At 53.3% G+C, this 16205-nt stretch overlaps 1 protein-coding gene across 4 annotated transcripts in view; it reads left to right on the plus strand.

Moving 5' to 3' along the window:
- Positions 1-16205, plus strand: part of CEMIP (cell migration inducing hyaluronidase 1) — a 142107-nt gene that overhangs the window by 111378 nt on the left and 14524 nt on the right. For all 4 annotated transcript variants that reach the window (XM_032469284.1, XM_032469282.1, XM_032469286.1 and 1 more), the window contains 9 exons: positions 729-934; positions 1680-1749; positions 2560-2688; positions 4994-5079; positions 6168-6299; positions 9295-9330; positions 9412-9567; positions 11999-12179; positions 13410-13625. In XM_032469284.1, coding sequence (XP_032325175.1) covers positions 729-934; positions 1680-1749; positions 2560-2688; positions 4994-5079; positions 6168-6299; positions 9295-9330; positions 9412-9567; positions 11999-12179; positions 13410-13625 — 1212 coding nt within the window. The remainder of the gene's footprint in view (positions 1-728; positions 935-1679; positions 1750-2559; positions 2689-4993; positions 5080-6167; positions 6300-9294; positions 9331-9411; positions 9568-11998; positions 12180-13409; positions 13626-16205) is intronic.

Genomic DNA, 16205 nt, shown 5'->3' on the forward strand with positions numbered 1-16205 from the left:
AGTCCTCCGCTTTGTGATGGGGACGTATGTCAGAGAGAGGCTGGGAGACTTGGGTAAGAGCCCTGTGCTGGTGGGATGCATGGCTCAATCTGCACCCCACGTCTCTCCATGTCTTCAGATGGTTTCTCTGCTTGGCCCGCTGGCTCTGTGATTCCAGGAAGGATACTGAAGAGATGGAGCTTGCAGCTTTTTCTGGTTTTCTGGCTCAGGGGTTGCAAATGAGGCTTGATGCAGGTCATGGGCTTCAGAGCTGGCTTGGACCCGTGGGTGAGGGCTCCATGAGGACCCTCCATACCAGTCTTACTAAAAAGCCCACCTGGCCCGGCTCAGATGCTGCCTTTTCTGGTGGGGTCTCCTCTGTGAAACCCTCCACGTGTAGTCCTTGTAATCAGTGTACTCATTGTGTCCTCACCAGGGGAGGCTCACATGACCTCGTCCATGGTGGCCTCTTGGATCCACTTCTAACACTTTGTCCCCTTTCCCACCCCATGAAGCCTCAGTTGCAACACTTCCAGCTGGAAGGGGCTTTAAAGTCACTACTCCTTCCCCTGACCCTCCCTCCGCAGGCCCAACACCTGTGTCAGGCCCACCCCCAACACCTGTGTCAGGCCCACCCCCGACCCCCCAGTGTCCCTCACAGGGCCTGCTGTGTGGCAGAGGCTGTTAATGTTTGTTGAATGGATGGATAAGCACATGAATGACTGGTCCCCCTGTCTTGACCCCTGCAGGTCAAGGACGTTGTGGGCTATAACTCTTTGGGACACTGCTTCTTCACGGAAGACGGGCCAGAGGAACGCAACACCTTTGACCACTGCCTTGGCCTCCTTGTCAAGTCTGGAACCCTCCTTCCCTCTGACCGTGACAGCAAGATGTGCAAGATGATCACAGAAGACTCCTACCCGGGGTACATCCCCAAGCCCAGGCAGGACTGCAAGTAAGCGCCTCCCTCTCCGCCCCCGCGCCAGCCAGGCCCGGGCCGGGGAGGGCCCTGCGCCTGTGCTCAGGCGACTTCCCAGCCCAGCATCCGACTTCTCACCCCCGGGGCTTCTGGGCCACTTGGCCCTCACGGCCCTTAACCACCTACTGCTCTCAGCTGCTCAGACAGAGGGCAGGAGTGTGTTTTCTACTTCTGCCTTCTCAGTGTATCTCCCGGGGACCCCTGTTCTCATCCTCGGCCTTTTCCTGCTGCTGGGCAGCACTGCCTTGAGCAGAGGAGGCAGGCTGCCACCTCGGCTGCCACAGTGTGTCCACGTGGGCACCAGCTGCACTGATGTCTCTCGAGACATGAGAGAGGCAGAGACAGGGTCCGAGAGAGACAGAGAGAGAGCTTCCTCTGTGGTCAGCCTTCTGAGACCAGGGCCTCTCCCTTAGAAGCGGCCACTTCCCTGGGTTCTCCTGACTTAGATTTATTTTAAAACGCATCTCAGGTTTCACCCACAAACTGCCTCTACCTTCAGGAAACATGGCCCATTCCAATTCTGAACATTTAAGTGCTTAAATGCACTGCACTTTAATGAGAAAACCGGGTTTCAGATCAACACATCAGCGGTTTCTCAAATCACTGATAAGAGGCTTCTCAAACCAACGTTAAGCTGCCCAACAGGTCCCCTCCCCGGGGGGCAGAATGGGAGCCAATAGCCTTTTGTCTGACGCCATCCGATCTCTGCCCCTGCCTGCAGTGCTGTGTCCACCTTCTGGATGGCCAATCCCAACAACAACCTCGTGAACTGTGCTGCTGCGGGGTCCGAGGTGAGCAGAAGCGCCCCTTCTGGTGGTGGGGCTGGGGCGAGGAGATGGCTGGAGCCAGCCCGGAAGGGTGTGCGCCGCGAGCCCCAGGTCTAGACGTCCATGCAGCCAGGCTTCGAATGAAGAGGAGAAAAGCCAGCCTGGGAGTCAGATGGACTTGGTTTTAAGTGATGGCTCTGTCCCTTCATCACACTGGTGGTGGTCACAGCTAATGAGTACTAAGCAATGACTCATTCTTAGATGCCTGGCGCATCAATGTTCTATGTGAAAATACTTTAATTCTTGCATCAACCCTGTGAGGCAGGTACTATATTACCTATCCCACCAGGAGAGGAAGGTGGGGTGAGCCAGCATGCCCAGGGGCACGCACAGGATCCAAACACGGCATTCTGTCTACACAGCCCTGCCCTTACCCACCCCTCCCTGGTGCTTACCTTCCTGGGGACCTGGAGCAGGTCGGGTGCTGGCTCTGGGCCTCAGCTCCCACATCTGCAGAATGAAAGGGGAAAGCTAAGAGCACTCACGAAACCCTCCCACTATGTGCTCCCCGGCCCTGACTCTGAAATCCAGCCATTTGGCGCTCACGGCTGATACAGTAGGACCCTGTGCAGGGTTTTAACAGTCAGGGTGGATCCCCCAAAATATATTTGCTTCATGCTTTTCGCTGTTTCCCGCAGTGTGTTTGGGGCTGGGCGGTGGGGCCGGTTTGGGTGAGAGCGTGAGACCCACCCCTAGTCTGCGCCATCCAGTCTCCCCAGCGAGAAGCTCCTGGTGCTGAACTCTGTGGCTTTCCCCTGTGCCCTCCTCCACCAGGAAACTGGGTTTTGGTTCATCTTTCACCACGTACCGACGGGCCCCTCGGCCGGAATGTACTCCCCAGGGTACTCGGAGCACATCCCGCTGGGAAAATTCCACAACAACCGCGCGCACTCCAACTACCGGGTAAGTCCGTCCGGGCTGCGCCCCGCGCCAGCCCGGCCTGCAGACGGCTAGCATCAGAACAGCCGCGTGGCTTCAGCTGGGAACAGCTGCGTTCCTAGCCTTGGTCTTGAAGGAAGTGAAGCGGCCTTCTGCAGCCTCCCAGGCCGCTGACCGTCCTTAGCAAGGATCTCCTGTGTCTGCTCCTGCCTTGGCCTCGACTTCGCATCTGGGCCGGAGCTGAAAGGAGAAGCCAGATGCGCTTTTTCACTCAGGCTGCGCCTCCCGCGGCCCCTGAGCCGGGCACCTGAGCTTGGTGGGGATGGGTGCAGTGATGACCACGGAAAGCCAGGCCCGACCTGTAAGCCAGAGAAAATCAACGTGGTTCTGGAGGAAGATGAAGGCAGCCTTGGCCTCCTCTCTTCTGTTTGCTTTTGTTTTGTCTCTGGGAAGTGGGTTCTCCATCCCTTTCTCCATCCATGCAGAGCTAAGGAGGCAGGTGGAAAACAGAAATTCCTCTGTCATCTTCGTTTACTCATCAATAGTTCTGTGTCCAGCACCAAGCGAGGTGCTGGGGAAAGGGACTGGGATCGTGAGCGTGTCAAGGACCGTCAGTCAGCGCGGCAATAAGACCATCGTCGTGGGATGTGGGAATGGAGCTGCTTGGGAGCAAGGCTGGGACCAGAGATGCTGTGCTGGGGGCAGAGGTGGTCTTGGGGATGCAGGGGCAGTGCCTAGATAGAGCTCCGAATGTCACGGTCAGTCTTCTGGTGCAACCCCTAGTGGAACAGATGAGGACACTGGGGCCCCTACGGGTGAGTGGGTGCGCTCAGGATAAACAACCAAACAAACAAAAAAGACTCAACCAAGGAGAAGCCCATAAAGAAGAGAAGTCACCCCAGGACAGACGTGTGCTTACGCCCAGGAGGTGGGACGGGGAAGGGGCCCGGGAAGAGGCTGGGCTGTGTGCGCAGAGAGGGGGCCCAGGTAGTGGCATGTCCCAGAAGCGCAGAATGAAGAGTCTCACGGGGCAGAGGGTGGAGGTCAGGAGGGCAGCGATGCCACTTGGACAGAGGAGGGAGAGTGAGCGCAGGCCTCCGAGTGGGCCTTTCTGAGGCTCCCGTGGGCCTGGGAGAGCTGTCCCCACACAGAACGGGCCCAGAGGCCATACCACCGTGAGGGGCAGGGGCCGTGGAAAGAAAGACGCTGGTGGCTTGTTGAGACCCTTTCCTTGAGAAGTTTTCCCATGAGCTGGGGGATGAGCCACGTGGGACCTGGGGGTCTGGAGAGGTTGGAAAGGGGAGAGATCCTCAAGGGAGGGTGGTTTCCAATAAGGAAGTAGGCAAGGACCCCTGGGCGCAGGATGGGCCTTGAGGAAGGTGGTGGGGCAGGAATGGAGCAAAGAGGACCCCTCGAGTTGGATTGATTCAGTTGTCTGAGCAAAGAGGGAGGCCCTGGGCATGGTGTTCACACCCAGTCAGCCCTGACTCCACACCACCATGAAGGGTCCTGCTCCAGGACCTCAGTGTTACTAACCCATCTCACAGAGGCTACAACTGAGTCTTGAGAGGTGAAGGGATTTACCAAAGGCCATAGCTCACGAGAGACGAGCAGGGGATCCAGCCCCACTCCTACTGACTCGTATCACCACTGCTAATGATAAGTCAGTTGAAGAACGCGATAGTCAGAGTGTCCTCCAATTATTCAAAGAAGAGATACCAAGTTCAAGCATTCCTAAGAGGCCAAGGGAATCCAGCCCAGAGGGGAGACTGAATGTGGCCTCGCTGGGCAGCATCATTCAGCTGCCTCCACTCCCACTCACCAATGGCTGGCAAATTGGACACCTTTGGAGCCAAATAAGAAAGTGAAGTTCTTTCCCCAAGTCAGGCAAGAACCAAGACAAGACTGGGGAAGGTTCCCAGCCCCCTACCCCAAGGTCAAGATGAGACTTAAGTCCAGCATCTCCTTTAAATCATGGCAGACTTATTTCCCAAGACAGCGTATCGGTGATTCTTGATTTGGGGCCTGGGCTTGTAACTGCCCAAAGCAGTGGGAGTTCTGGGCGTAGACTTACCTGTCTGGCCTTGGACAAGACACTTAACCCCTCTAGACCTCAGTTTCCTCATCTGCACCTCAAAGAGGACACCTTTCTCCAGATCTGACTTGAGCAATGTAGGACAATGCAGCTTTTTCACCTCCCTTGCTGTAGACTCCCTACTTCTATTAATGCATCCTGGGGCATTCAAGAGTACCCAGGGATGCTAGATATGAGAAGATACCTGTAGCCTGGCGGTAGAAGCTAATGTCTCTGAATGTCCCCTCTCCCCAGGCTGGCATGATCATAGACAATGGAGTCAAAACTACTGAGGCCTCTGCCAAGGACAAGCGGCCCTTCCTCTCTATCATCTCCGCCAGGTAATCAGCCCTCAGGAACACATACAGTCCGTCATTCACTCATTCATTCATTCATCAGATATCTGTTGGGCACTTTTTTTAAATTTAATTTTTTTAAATTTGGTTTTTTGGCAAGAGGGAGGTATCAGGTTTATTTACTTATTTATTTTTACTGGGGGTACCGGGGATTGAACCCAGGACATTATGCATGGTGGGCAAGCACTCTACCACTGAGCTATACCGTCCTCTCTGTTGGGCACTTTCTATGTCCTGCGCCTTGAGCTCATTGCTGGGGGTACTGTGGTGAAAATCTGAGCAGGGCAAAAACTGAATTAGGGTTTAGTCTCCAGCAGCTGAAAGGAAAGAGAAATTTCTAGAAGTTTCTAGATCCCTCAGCAAAAGCCAGTACTTGCTTTTTAATAAGTCAACAGGACTGGCCGGGGCCCTAGCAGATTGGGCCAGGATAAAAAGGTGAAGAGAGAAGAAGGGAGGAGTTATGCCATCAGTTCAATGGGAAGGAGCATGCAGTTTGTACCTACAAATAAATCTGGACCTCAGCCAAAGGCCAGGGGCTGCTTTTAAAAAGTGCTGTCACAGGGAACTATATGTAATGCCTTGTAATAACCTTTAATGAAAAAAAATACGAAAATAAATATGCGTATGTCTTTGTATGACTGGGACATTGTGCTGTACACCAGACATTGACACGTTGTTACTGACTATACTTCAATTAAAAAGGTGGTGCGGGGGGAGTCAAAACCTCAGGGTGATTAGGGAAATCAGTACCCTTTAAATAGACCAAGTTGCTTGGTCCCTATCAAAAGTGGGTAACACCAGTGACACGATGATGTCCATGGAAGACTTGCTGGCCCGGACCTCAGGAGCACCCAGGCTCAGTGTTCCATTTGGTGGCTAAGATGTAGAAGCCCAGAAAGGCCCAAGGTCAAGGTTTCCCCTGAGTAAGCAGAGAGCTGGGCATCTCAGACTCTCCTTCCCGGACACAGAGGCGGCTTGGCTTGCTGGGTTTGGGACTGGCTCACCCCCCAGAAGGGGGCCAGCTCAGGAGGCCCCCCAACACCACCACCTGGGCCTCCCCTGCTGTGTTCCAGGTACAGCCCTCATCAGGATGCTGACCCGCTGAAGCCCCGGGAGCCGGCCATCATCAAGCACTTCACCGCCTACAAGAACCAGGACCATGGGGCCTGGCTGCGCGGCGGGGACGTGTGGCTGGACAGCTGCAGGTGAGCAGAGAGTCGTGTGGCATGGGCACAATGTGGGGATGCAGCTCCTCCCCGGGGTAGGGGACAAAAGTGAGTGAGGCAGAGAGAGGAATCAAGTTGTGTGCCGATGTGTGACCTCGTGGTCGCCCAGCCAGGCAGGGGCATCAGATGGCAGCAGGAAAACCCTAAAAGCAGCGTACAGCTTCAGCCCACCATGCCAGGCCCTGTGGGTCATGATTTGCCTCCAAATAGTCACTGGACTTGGCTCTGTCAGGTCGCATAACCAGTCAGCGAAAGGAAGGAAGAAGGAAACGAGCACGTTCTAAGCACCTACTGTGCGCTAACTCCTTTGTTGCATTTGTTTCTTACCATGTTTCTCAAAGATATAAATCATTGTCTCCATTTTAGACACAGTAAACGGAGGTTCAGCTGAGTGAATTTCTCAAAATGTGAGTGGTTGAACTGAGACTTGAAATACCAGCTCATCAGACTCCAAGGCCCAAGAAAGAAGACAGGGAACCCTGAGTTCTGATATAAGGTCCCACACTGGACAAGGACCAGAAGGGACAGGCAGCCGAGCTAGGGTTTGCTCTAAAGGAGTACCATGAAATGCCTTTTGTGTTATAAACGAGAGATCAGAAACTTTACGTGGGGAATAAATGTATTTCTCTATTTTATTGAGACCAATTAAAGGAGAAATGAAGGGGGACTTGCTCGTGAAAGGGAACAAAAGAAAATGAAAGTGTGTGAGGAGGGAACCGGACACAGATTTCACACACACACGTGCACACACACATGCACGTGGAAAGGCTTCTCAGAAAAGCAGAGGCCAGACACTGACTCAGGGATGGAGACCAGGCAGCCCCAGTGAGAGCCAGACACACGTGGGAGATGGAAAGGGAATGTCACTGGCAGAGAAACTGGGGGGGGGGGGGGCTTTGTTTTGTGTGGGGCCAGAGAAGAGGGAAAAGGGAAGAAGGGAGCCTGTTCTGGGTTTCTGATGGGCATTCTGGGCACGAGGAGGAAGGCTTGTTCTGATTGGCGCAAGAGGGCGGAAGTTACAGATCTGGGCAGATTTCAGCTCAGCAGAAGGAAGAACTCCCCTGCAATACAAGATGCTAGTCAGTGAGATACGCTGCTCATCCCTAGAATAGAGGCCCAATGACACTTGAGAGGTGATGAAAGAGGAAACAGATGGGGGTCAAGGCTACACTCCTCTGCAGTGTTCCACGTCCAGTGAATGTCTTGGTTCTGGTTTGCTGAAAGTTCAGGTCCCCACGGAGGTAGTGGATGCCAGACCTAGAGCTGCAAGACGAGTTGTGAAGACCCCCAACCCCGCCAATGGTAGGGGGTGGATTTTCTAACCCTCCACCAGACTCCTTCCAAGGGAGCCCAGATCTGGCTGGTGCTGAGGTTACCATCCCACAAGCGGGCAAGGTTGGCACTGCCAGGGACTGACGGAAGATGGGGATCCCTTCAAAAACTTTGAGCATTTGGCCACTGTGTCCATTTCTTAGAAGGATCATGCTAGCAACCACTGGATTCAGGCAGCAATGGGAGGGGGCACGCCTAGAACTGGGAGAGACAACCAATCATACTGCAGTCGTCCAGATAAGAAAGAATTACAGACCGTGAGAACTTGGCTGAAAATGAGCCTTCAGGACAGCAAACAGGCTTAGCTGGAAGATGACTTCCGATTCATGTGTGTTGAATTTGAGATGCTTTTGAGATAACTCTATGGAAAGATCCCAAAGTTTGGAGGAGCAAGGAAAAGAAGAGCTGGTTTAGTCACCAGCAGACGGGTGGGAATGGAAGCCATGTGTCTTTGTGAAGTCCCCAGGGACATGGTAGACAATGAGAGGATCTTGGGCAGAGCACTGGGAGATGGTGATGATAAGGAAGAGCCTTGAGAAGACTGGGAAACCAGAGTCAGGAAGTTCTGGGAAAGAACTGGAGGGCACAGTGCCCCAAAGATGGGCTTCGAATGGTTAATTTGAACCAGATGGGCTTCAGCCAGAGGGGGACGTGCACGTGTCCGGAATGAGAGGGAGCAGGGTGAGAAGAAGCAAACTGGGAACCAGAGAAACTTCAGGCAGCCAGGATGTGGCTGAAGCAAAGGGAAAGTGGTTCACCTGAGCCTTAAGCCTGAGGGCAAGGGTTGGGCTTAGGTTTATGGGTGATAGGAAGCCACTGGAGTTCAGGAAGCAGAGAGTGGTCGGTAGGAATGGCACTTCGAGGAGATGGGCCCGGAGGGTGTATGGGACAGGTGGGAGGAGGCCAGTTATATCTGCCCCCGGGATGAAGGAAACACAGGCAGCCGCCACATTCGGCCTTGGGGTCTACGGCAGCAGGGACGCACCGATCCACTTGGATTCTGTGTGACCCCTTGTTCACTCACAACCAGACTCCCTCGAGGAGCGTGCTCCTCCTGGCCCTCAAAAGGGACAGGGACAAAAGGTGGCTGCAGTGTAATTGCAAAATGACTTCCTGCCCCTCTCCTGGCTGGCATCTTCCTGACTTCTGGAAACTTAGAAATCAGCTCTCTAGTTGTCCTTCCTGCTGTGGCTGGAATCGTAGTGAGGATGGCTAAGAGGAAATGGAACTGTGTCCACATGCCCCCAGCTTTACTCTGTGCTGGCCCTGAGAGTGGCAAGACCCTCCATGTGCCCCTGGTCCAGCCACCCACTGAACCCTGGAATCACAGAGGAGGGTGGGCTGGAGCGGGAGGCCCGTGGAGCCGGGTCTGCATGCTGCTAATGCAACGTGGCATCAAACACTGAGAGCCACTGCAGTCACCCTTTCCTCTTTGGAGTCAGACATGGAGTGGGCGGGGGCCCAGACTATCCCTTTATTATACAGGATGGGCAAGCCACAGCTCCCTCAGCAAACCCTGTACTTGTGTGAGGACCTTTCCCTTGCCCAGGATCCAAAGTATGACCCCGGGTCAGGGAAGCGTCCTTCCCTCCACGGCTTCACTCAGCAAGGGCACACTCTGACTGTCTGCTCTTGTCCCCAGGTTTGCTGACAATGGCATCGGCCTGACCCTGGCCAGGTAAGAGCAGCTGTCATCATGCTGGGCCCTCGGTGGGACGCTGTCTCTGGACATCTCACCCCAGACATCTTCTCTCTACAGCGGTGGCACCTTCCCGTATGATGATGGCTCCAAGCAGGAGATCAAGAACAGCTTGTTTGTTGGCGAGAGCGGCAACGTGGGGACGGAGATGATGGACAACAGGATCTGGGGCCCGGGTGGCTTGGACCATAGTGGAAGGACCCTCCCTATAGGCCAGTAGGTTTGCAACCATGACAGCTTCCTTGTTCTGTGTAGCTTAACCTAAGTGGCAGCAATGAAAGGAAAGACGCTAGTATGTAACTTGTACCTGTCAACTATGAATTCCTGTGTCCTCTACTGGTCAGAGAAATCACTGAAACAGTTAAATCTAGAATGGGGGAGAGAAGTCGAAAGACTGTTGAATATGAGTCAACAGGGTAACATAGCTATCAAAACACACCTGTAGTTCTGGGCTGTGTTAGTGGGAATTCAGGGTCCGGGGTCGGCAACCGTGGCTTCCTCTCTCCCCCCGACAGCACGCCCGCTTGGAGCGTTTCATCCACTTCTGACCGTAGTAGAGAGACAGACCAAAGCACTTACAGGAGAATAACTGGGAAGGTGGCACAACTCAAAGCAGTGTCACACACAGATGGGGACCTTCAACCAGAAGGTGGGAACAGACATGGAGGGTTACAGGCTCTCTGCTGCTGAAGGCTGGATGATAACCGAGCAGTTGGGGAGGGAGGGGGTTACTTGGAGAGCTGACAGAGAAAAGAGACTCAGCCAGTTCCTTGGAAAGCCACAGCTTAGGTCAGCAGTGAGGAAATCTCTCCTTCTGATGGTGTTTCTGCTCAGATAGGAATTCAAGCCAGAGAGCAGGACTCTGGGCCACAAGCAGCAGGGGGACCCTGTTCTCTGAGGGCTAAGATCAACCCTTCCTGCCCCCTGAGCTTTCTTCTCTTTCTCTAGGAATCTGTCATTCCTGCCTCTCTAGGCAGGACACAGGCCTAAACTCCCAGCCCAAGTGGATGTGTGTCTTTGAAAAGGTTTTGCAGACAGAACCACAGGCCCCTTTGGCATGAGCTATCCAGAGCCCTTGTTTCTGTCTAACCTAAGTGATGTAGCAGTCTCTCCAGATCATCTTCGTGAGTGGCTCTGGGTCTGCATATTTGGGTTTCTTCGCTGAGGGTTACCCATCTCCCAGGGCCAGACTGTTCTGATGACTTCCAGAGGTGCACTTGTTTATGGAGACCTGACAGCTCTGTCAGATTCAGGCAGGTTCCTCAGACTGCACTTGGGAGCAGAAACCTAGGACTGTGCAGTCTTCGTGGTGAGGGATTCACCCTGTAGGGGCCTGGGTTGGGGGTCCCAAGGCAAAGCAAGCACACAGTTTAATTATAGAGCTGGTGAGAACCGGCTGTCCCTGCAATACCTTAAACGGAAACACGCATGGAGCCGCTCCATGAGAACTGGGGTTCAAGGCGATGACATCAGCCAGTTACAAATACAAAGATACAGAAGCGCCAGGAGGCCTCGGCGTCCGCCGCAGGCACAGTGCCGGCAGCAGGCGTGACCAGGCGCTTCCTCAGGGAACCGTGTCTGAATGAGGGGAGCCCAGCACTGAAGATGGGGGGCAGCTGGAATACAGCAGCTTCCCATGGACAGAGTCCCCTTTCTGTTTTCTGTCCCCTCTTTCTGTCCTTTCTTCTCTATGTCCACTGTGGAAGGAGAGGGCCCTGGCCCAGAGGTAGAGATACCAGTAAGAGCATAAAAATTGGGCTTGCAGAATGAGCAAGCCTAGATTTAGGGCCAGGTCCAAGAAAGACCACCAGGAAGCCAGCCCCTCTTAGGCCCTTGACTCCCACGCCCTGCTCAGGAGTCCACGGCCGAGGAGAGAGGAGCCTCTGAATGCCCTACCCCTTGCATTGGGCCCAAGGCAAAATGTCCAAGTCACGAGTTCTCCTCTTGTCCCTCCCACCTCCATCCCCAAGCCTTTTGCTTCTTCCTACATCCTTTCCCTGCCTCCTGGGTCTCAGGCCCCTCTTGGGGTCCTCTGGCAGTTCACAGTCTTGTCCTCCTGGGTTGGGGGGGGGGTGCCCTCTCTTCTAGGGATGCTTGAAAAGTTACATCGCAGTTATTTTACCATTTCATTATCACCTTCCATCCTGTGCCCTTCCTCTCCCTGGTCTCCCAAACCCAGTGTACTGCCAACTGAAAGACTTACTCACAGAGTGGAAACTCATCTGCGTCTTAACTAATTAAATTGTTATAGCAACTCAGACTAAGGCGATAATGACTAATGGCTCTACTCTCCCAAGGGACCTGATACTGGCATGCTCCAGTAGTATTTACAGTATTTATCTATGACTCTTTATCGGATGGAAAAATCAAGAGAAATGTTTGTATAGAGGACCATCCTCTAAGTCAGCAACTAGACATCCATCTGTCCATCCATCCAGCAATCATTTACTGACATTTACTATGTGTGTAAATGCTTTCTCAGTGAATGAATTAATGAATCACTAGTGTTCTGTGGTAGGGGGAGTTTCTGGGGGTGGGAATCAGGAATGCTTTACCCAGAAAGTCTCTCACCATGCACCTTGGAGGGTGCAAACAGCATGGTGGCACATGGTGATCGGCCTGACATCTGGCTTCCTTAACGCCATAGGAATTTTCCGATCCGAGGAATTCAGTTCTACGATGGCCCCATCAACATCCAGAACTGCACTTTCCGCAAGTTCGCAGCCCTGGAGGGCCGGCACACCAGCGCCCTGGCCTTCCGTCTGAACAACGCCTGGCAGAGCTGCCCGCATAACAACGTGACCAACATTGCCTTTGAGGATGTCCCGGTGAGTGAGGCGCCGCGGCAGGCTCCCGGCAAAGCCAGACTTTGGGCAGTGATTCACAAGTCCCCCGGGGCCTGGAGTTTGAGCCGTTGCCACCACCGCAGGGGTTGAACAGCCTCCTCCAAGCAGGCTGGGCCACGTCCCAGATCTGTCTGCATCCAAACTGGAAAAGTACAGGCATAGGTTGCCGCACACAGGTCAAGTCTGGGTAAATGCCCGCTTGCCCTCACCCTGCTGAACGTGCACCCAAGCTCCGGCAGAAACCTTCACTGCCCTCAAGGTTCTGAGGCTGTCCCTCCAAGGGGCTTGCTTTCTGCCTACCGAGTCTTGTAACCAGCCCACTTCAGTGGGCACAATTAATCTAAAAACCCCAGCCGTTTCCAAAGGAACCTTTGCGGAAGATGCTCTGTTTAATCTCTCCCTGAGAGTGGAACATAAATAGGCCCTCCTGGCCGTGCCGGCCGACAGACCAGGAGCTGGGGGTGAGGAGGTCAGGACAGAGGGCTGCCCTGTGAGGCGAGGCAGACCCAGGGCTCCTGGGGCATTCTCTTTGGGGTACAGATTTCCCAGACCCCCCCTCCTGCCCTCTGCCTGTCTGCCCAGTTCCTGGCAGGCTGAGGGATAAGATGTGAAACTCAAGTTACTTAATTCCTTTTCTTAGGCCACTGAAGGCCTGAAAGAGGTCAGTCGTGGAAATCTCCAAGGGCTCATGTTGAAAGACTGTCTTCTTGAAACAGTCATACATTCTTTCTCCCACAAATCCACCCCAGCCTGTGTATGTATTATATGTATACTTTCTCATGCAAACATTCACCACCACCTCAGCCTCTTTCTCTCTCTCTCTCTCTCTCTCTCACACACACACACACACACACACACACACGCACATGCACGCACACACACTCCTAGGCCCGCCTCCCCACCTCCCCCATTCCTGCAGTGTTTTGAGCCATGTATCAGAACGCTCTCCAGGGTCACACACAGCAGCCAACCCTCCAGTGAGCAGAGGCCAAAATACCGTGCTGGGTCTGAGAGTTGAGGCACAGTGAACCTTTGGCCGTTTTGCTGGCTCCATCCGAGAGGTCAGCCACATGGTTTCCTCCAGTGCCCCAGAGCATCTTTGGTTTGGCTGGTTTGTAATGTCAGCGGAAATCGGAAACTTCGCCCTGGCCCTGGTGACAGCTGCAGCTTCCCTTTGCCTGGCCCAGCCTAACTTTCCTGGGCTCTGTTTAGATTACTTCCAGAGTGTTCTTCGGAGAGCCTGGGCCCTGGTTCAACCAGCTGGACATGGATGGGGATAAGACATCGGTATTCCATGATGTCGATGGCTCGGTGTCCGAGTACCCGGGGTCCTACCTCACCAAGGACGATAACTGGCTGGTCCGGCACCCAGACTGCATCAACGTTCCCGACTGGAGAGGCGCCATCTGCAGTGGGCGCTACGCACAGGTGAGGATGCAGGGCACACCTCCCCGGGTGTCACCGGTCACTCACTCGTGGGACAAGCGTGGAGTGACTGCCTACTGTATGCTTGCCTCTAGGCCAGGCCAGAAAGAGATGGAGGCTTCTTTTGTATTCTTCTTTCTTTCTCTTTATTTTTTCTTCTCACTCAATAAGATTTTCAAAAAAAATCTAAGTGAAAACACTTTGTAGGCAAAATGCTTAGAGAAAGAGCTCTGTGAGGTCAGGCCCCAGCACTTACTGTGTGCCTCATTTGTGAGGGCAGGGTAACAGCTGGGCCCCCGCAGAGTGCCTCACCAGCCCTCTCCACCAGAAATACAGTGCAAGCTGTCCACATGGTCTTTTTTTTATTTTTTAATAGAGATACTGGGGCTTGAACCCAGGACCTCATGTATGCTAAGTATGCACTCTCCCACTGAGCTATACCCTCCCCCAGACGTGATCTCAGATGTTCTAGTAGCCACATTAAAAAGGAAAAAGAATGGGGAGGGCACAGCTCAGTGGGAGAGCACATGCCTGGCATGCACGAGGTCCTGGGTTCAAGCCCCAGCATCTCCGTTAAAAAGTAAATAAAAATAAATAAACCTAATTACCTCTCCCCAAAAATAAATAAATAAGAACAAAGTTTTAAAAAAAAAAGAGTTTTTTTTAAAAAGGAAGAAGAAATGGGTGAAATCTATTTAAATGATAAACTTGATTTAACTCAATATATTCAAAATACTATCCTCTCAACATGTAACCCATATAAAAAAAATCATGAATGGAACATTCTTTATGTTTATGTTTGTTTCCTGCTCTAAGCCTTCGACATCCACAGCACTTTTTATATTTATAGCCCACTCAACCTAGATGCAAATTTTCTACCATCAAAGCAAAAGCTGGTCCGACCCCAACAGTAAAGCTGCGTTTCACGGACAACTGTTTTGCACTGTCTTTGGTTTGAAATTTAAATGAACTAAAATGAGATTTAAAATTCAGGTCCTCAGCCACACCGGTCCCACTTTTAGAGCCCAGCAGCTGCACATGGCCAGCGGCTACAGTATGGGCCGGCAGGCAGGGACAGTGCCTGCAATGGGAAAATGTCACTGTATTATTGTTCCTGATACTATTTGGAGGAACGACTGAGGAATAGATGAACAGGAGAAGAGAGACCCAAAGAAATGAAGGGCTGTCAGATAGGAGGGAGGCACGGTGAGCCCGGTGGCCCCAGAGCGGGCACGGAAACTAAGCACGAAGTTGTCCTTACAACCGCCCTACGGGCAGGCATTGTCACCATCAGCAATCCGGTGTCAGAAAAAAGCTAAAGATGGTTTGGGGTCTGGGGAGGGCTCGGGAGGGGGCTACGGCCCGTGAGGGGAAAGGGCTCCTGGGGGCCAAGTGGGGGACCCGGAGCAGAGGCGCGCTTGGAGCAGGTGCCAGCGGGGGTGGGAGCGGCGGCGGCGGAGCCCAGAGGAAGACGGGGCTGGTGAAGTCGAGGGAGTTTCTTTCCACAGTGGAGGGTGAGGTTGTGAACTGAGAGGGTGGAGCGTGGGCCTGAGCCGGGTGGCCTGCAGAGAGAGATAAGGCTGGGAAGGGCTGCCACCGAGACTGGAAAATGCTGACAAGGGGCATGGGGAAGGAATGCCGGGCCCTGCTGAAAGCCGGTGGAGGCTGCAGATGGCCCCCTGCAAGGGGCACCGCTCTCCCAGGCTGTGGGATTTTCTCAGCCCTGTTCCAGAGCCCTGGCAGCGGAGGGGGGACCCGTGGAACAACCCAGGCTGAGGCTTCTGCTGCGTGTGTGCACAGGGCAAGGGATCTGATGCTACAGGAGCGAGCAGTTGACGTGATGGTCTGGGGCAGATAAGAAGGGAAGTGGAGTCAGAAGGGAGCTGAGAGACAGGAGTCATGACCCGAATAATTAAAGGGTGACCAAACCCTTAAGCCTTGCAGCCACACTCTGCCAGTATCACAGCATCCCTGATTCAAGGGCGAGGCATCCCATGCAGAGCCTTGATCGTGAACTTCCCTCCCACCCTTTCTTTCCCATAGTGTTTATCTTGTGTAGAAAAAGGCTGATGGTTAGAGCTTGCCAGGTTATGACAACCAGGCTACTGGCTAGTTATTAGTAATAACCTCCTCCCTCCACCTCACAGCTTACAAAATGCTTTAATGTGTCTCTAAGCTCTCTTGATACTCATGACAGCTCCATTCGAGGGTGGAGTTAAAGTTTCTCTCCCCATTTTATATGTAATACAACTGGAGGCGAAGATAACCCCTTCCTTCCAAAGGCACAACATTATTGCCCCTTGATGTGATGGCCTATCTTGGCCACAGCTACAAGGATGTCATTTGATGAATGCGAGACAGGTTCTCAAACAGGTCACAATGTTTTCAACAAAGAGGGGCCCAAAGCACCCAGGCTCTTCGGTCCCTGGGACTCAGTGGCTGACAGTCTTGCTTTCAGTTTTTTTCTCTGAAATGAGACGTCATTCACTCCCCGGGATGTACTGACAGGCACATGGACTGACCACAAGGGCCAGACACTGAGAATCAGGGGAAGACCTAGAGCTGCACACCCAGGCTCTTTCT

Source organism: Camelus ferus, chromosome 27 (assembly GCF_009834535.1).
Source record: "Camelus ferus isolate YT-003-E chromosome 27, BCGSAC_Cfer_1.0, whole genome shotgun sequence".
In the NCBI taxonomy this organism is placed as follows: domain Eukaryota; kingdom Metazoa; phylum Chordata; class Mammalia; order Artiodactyla; family Camelidae; genus Camelus; species Camelus ferus.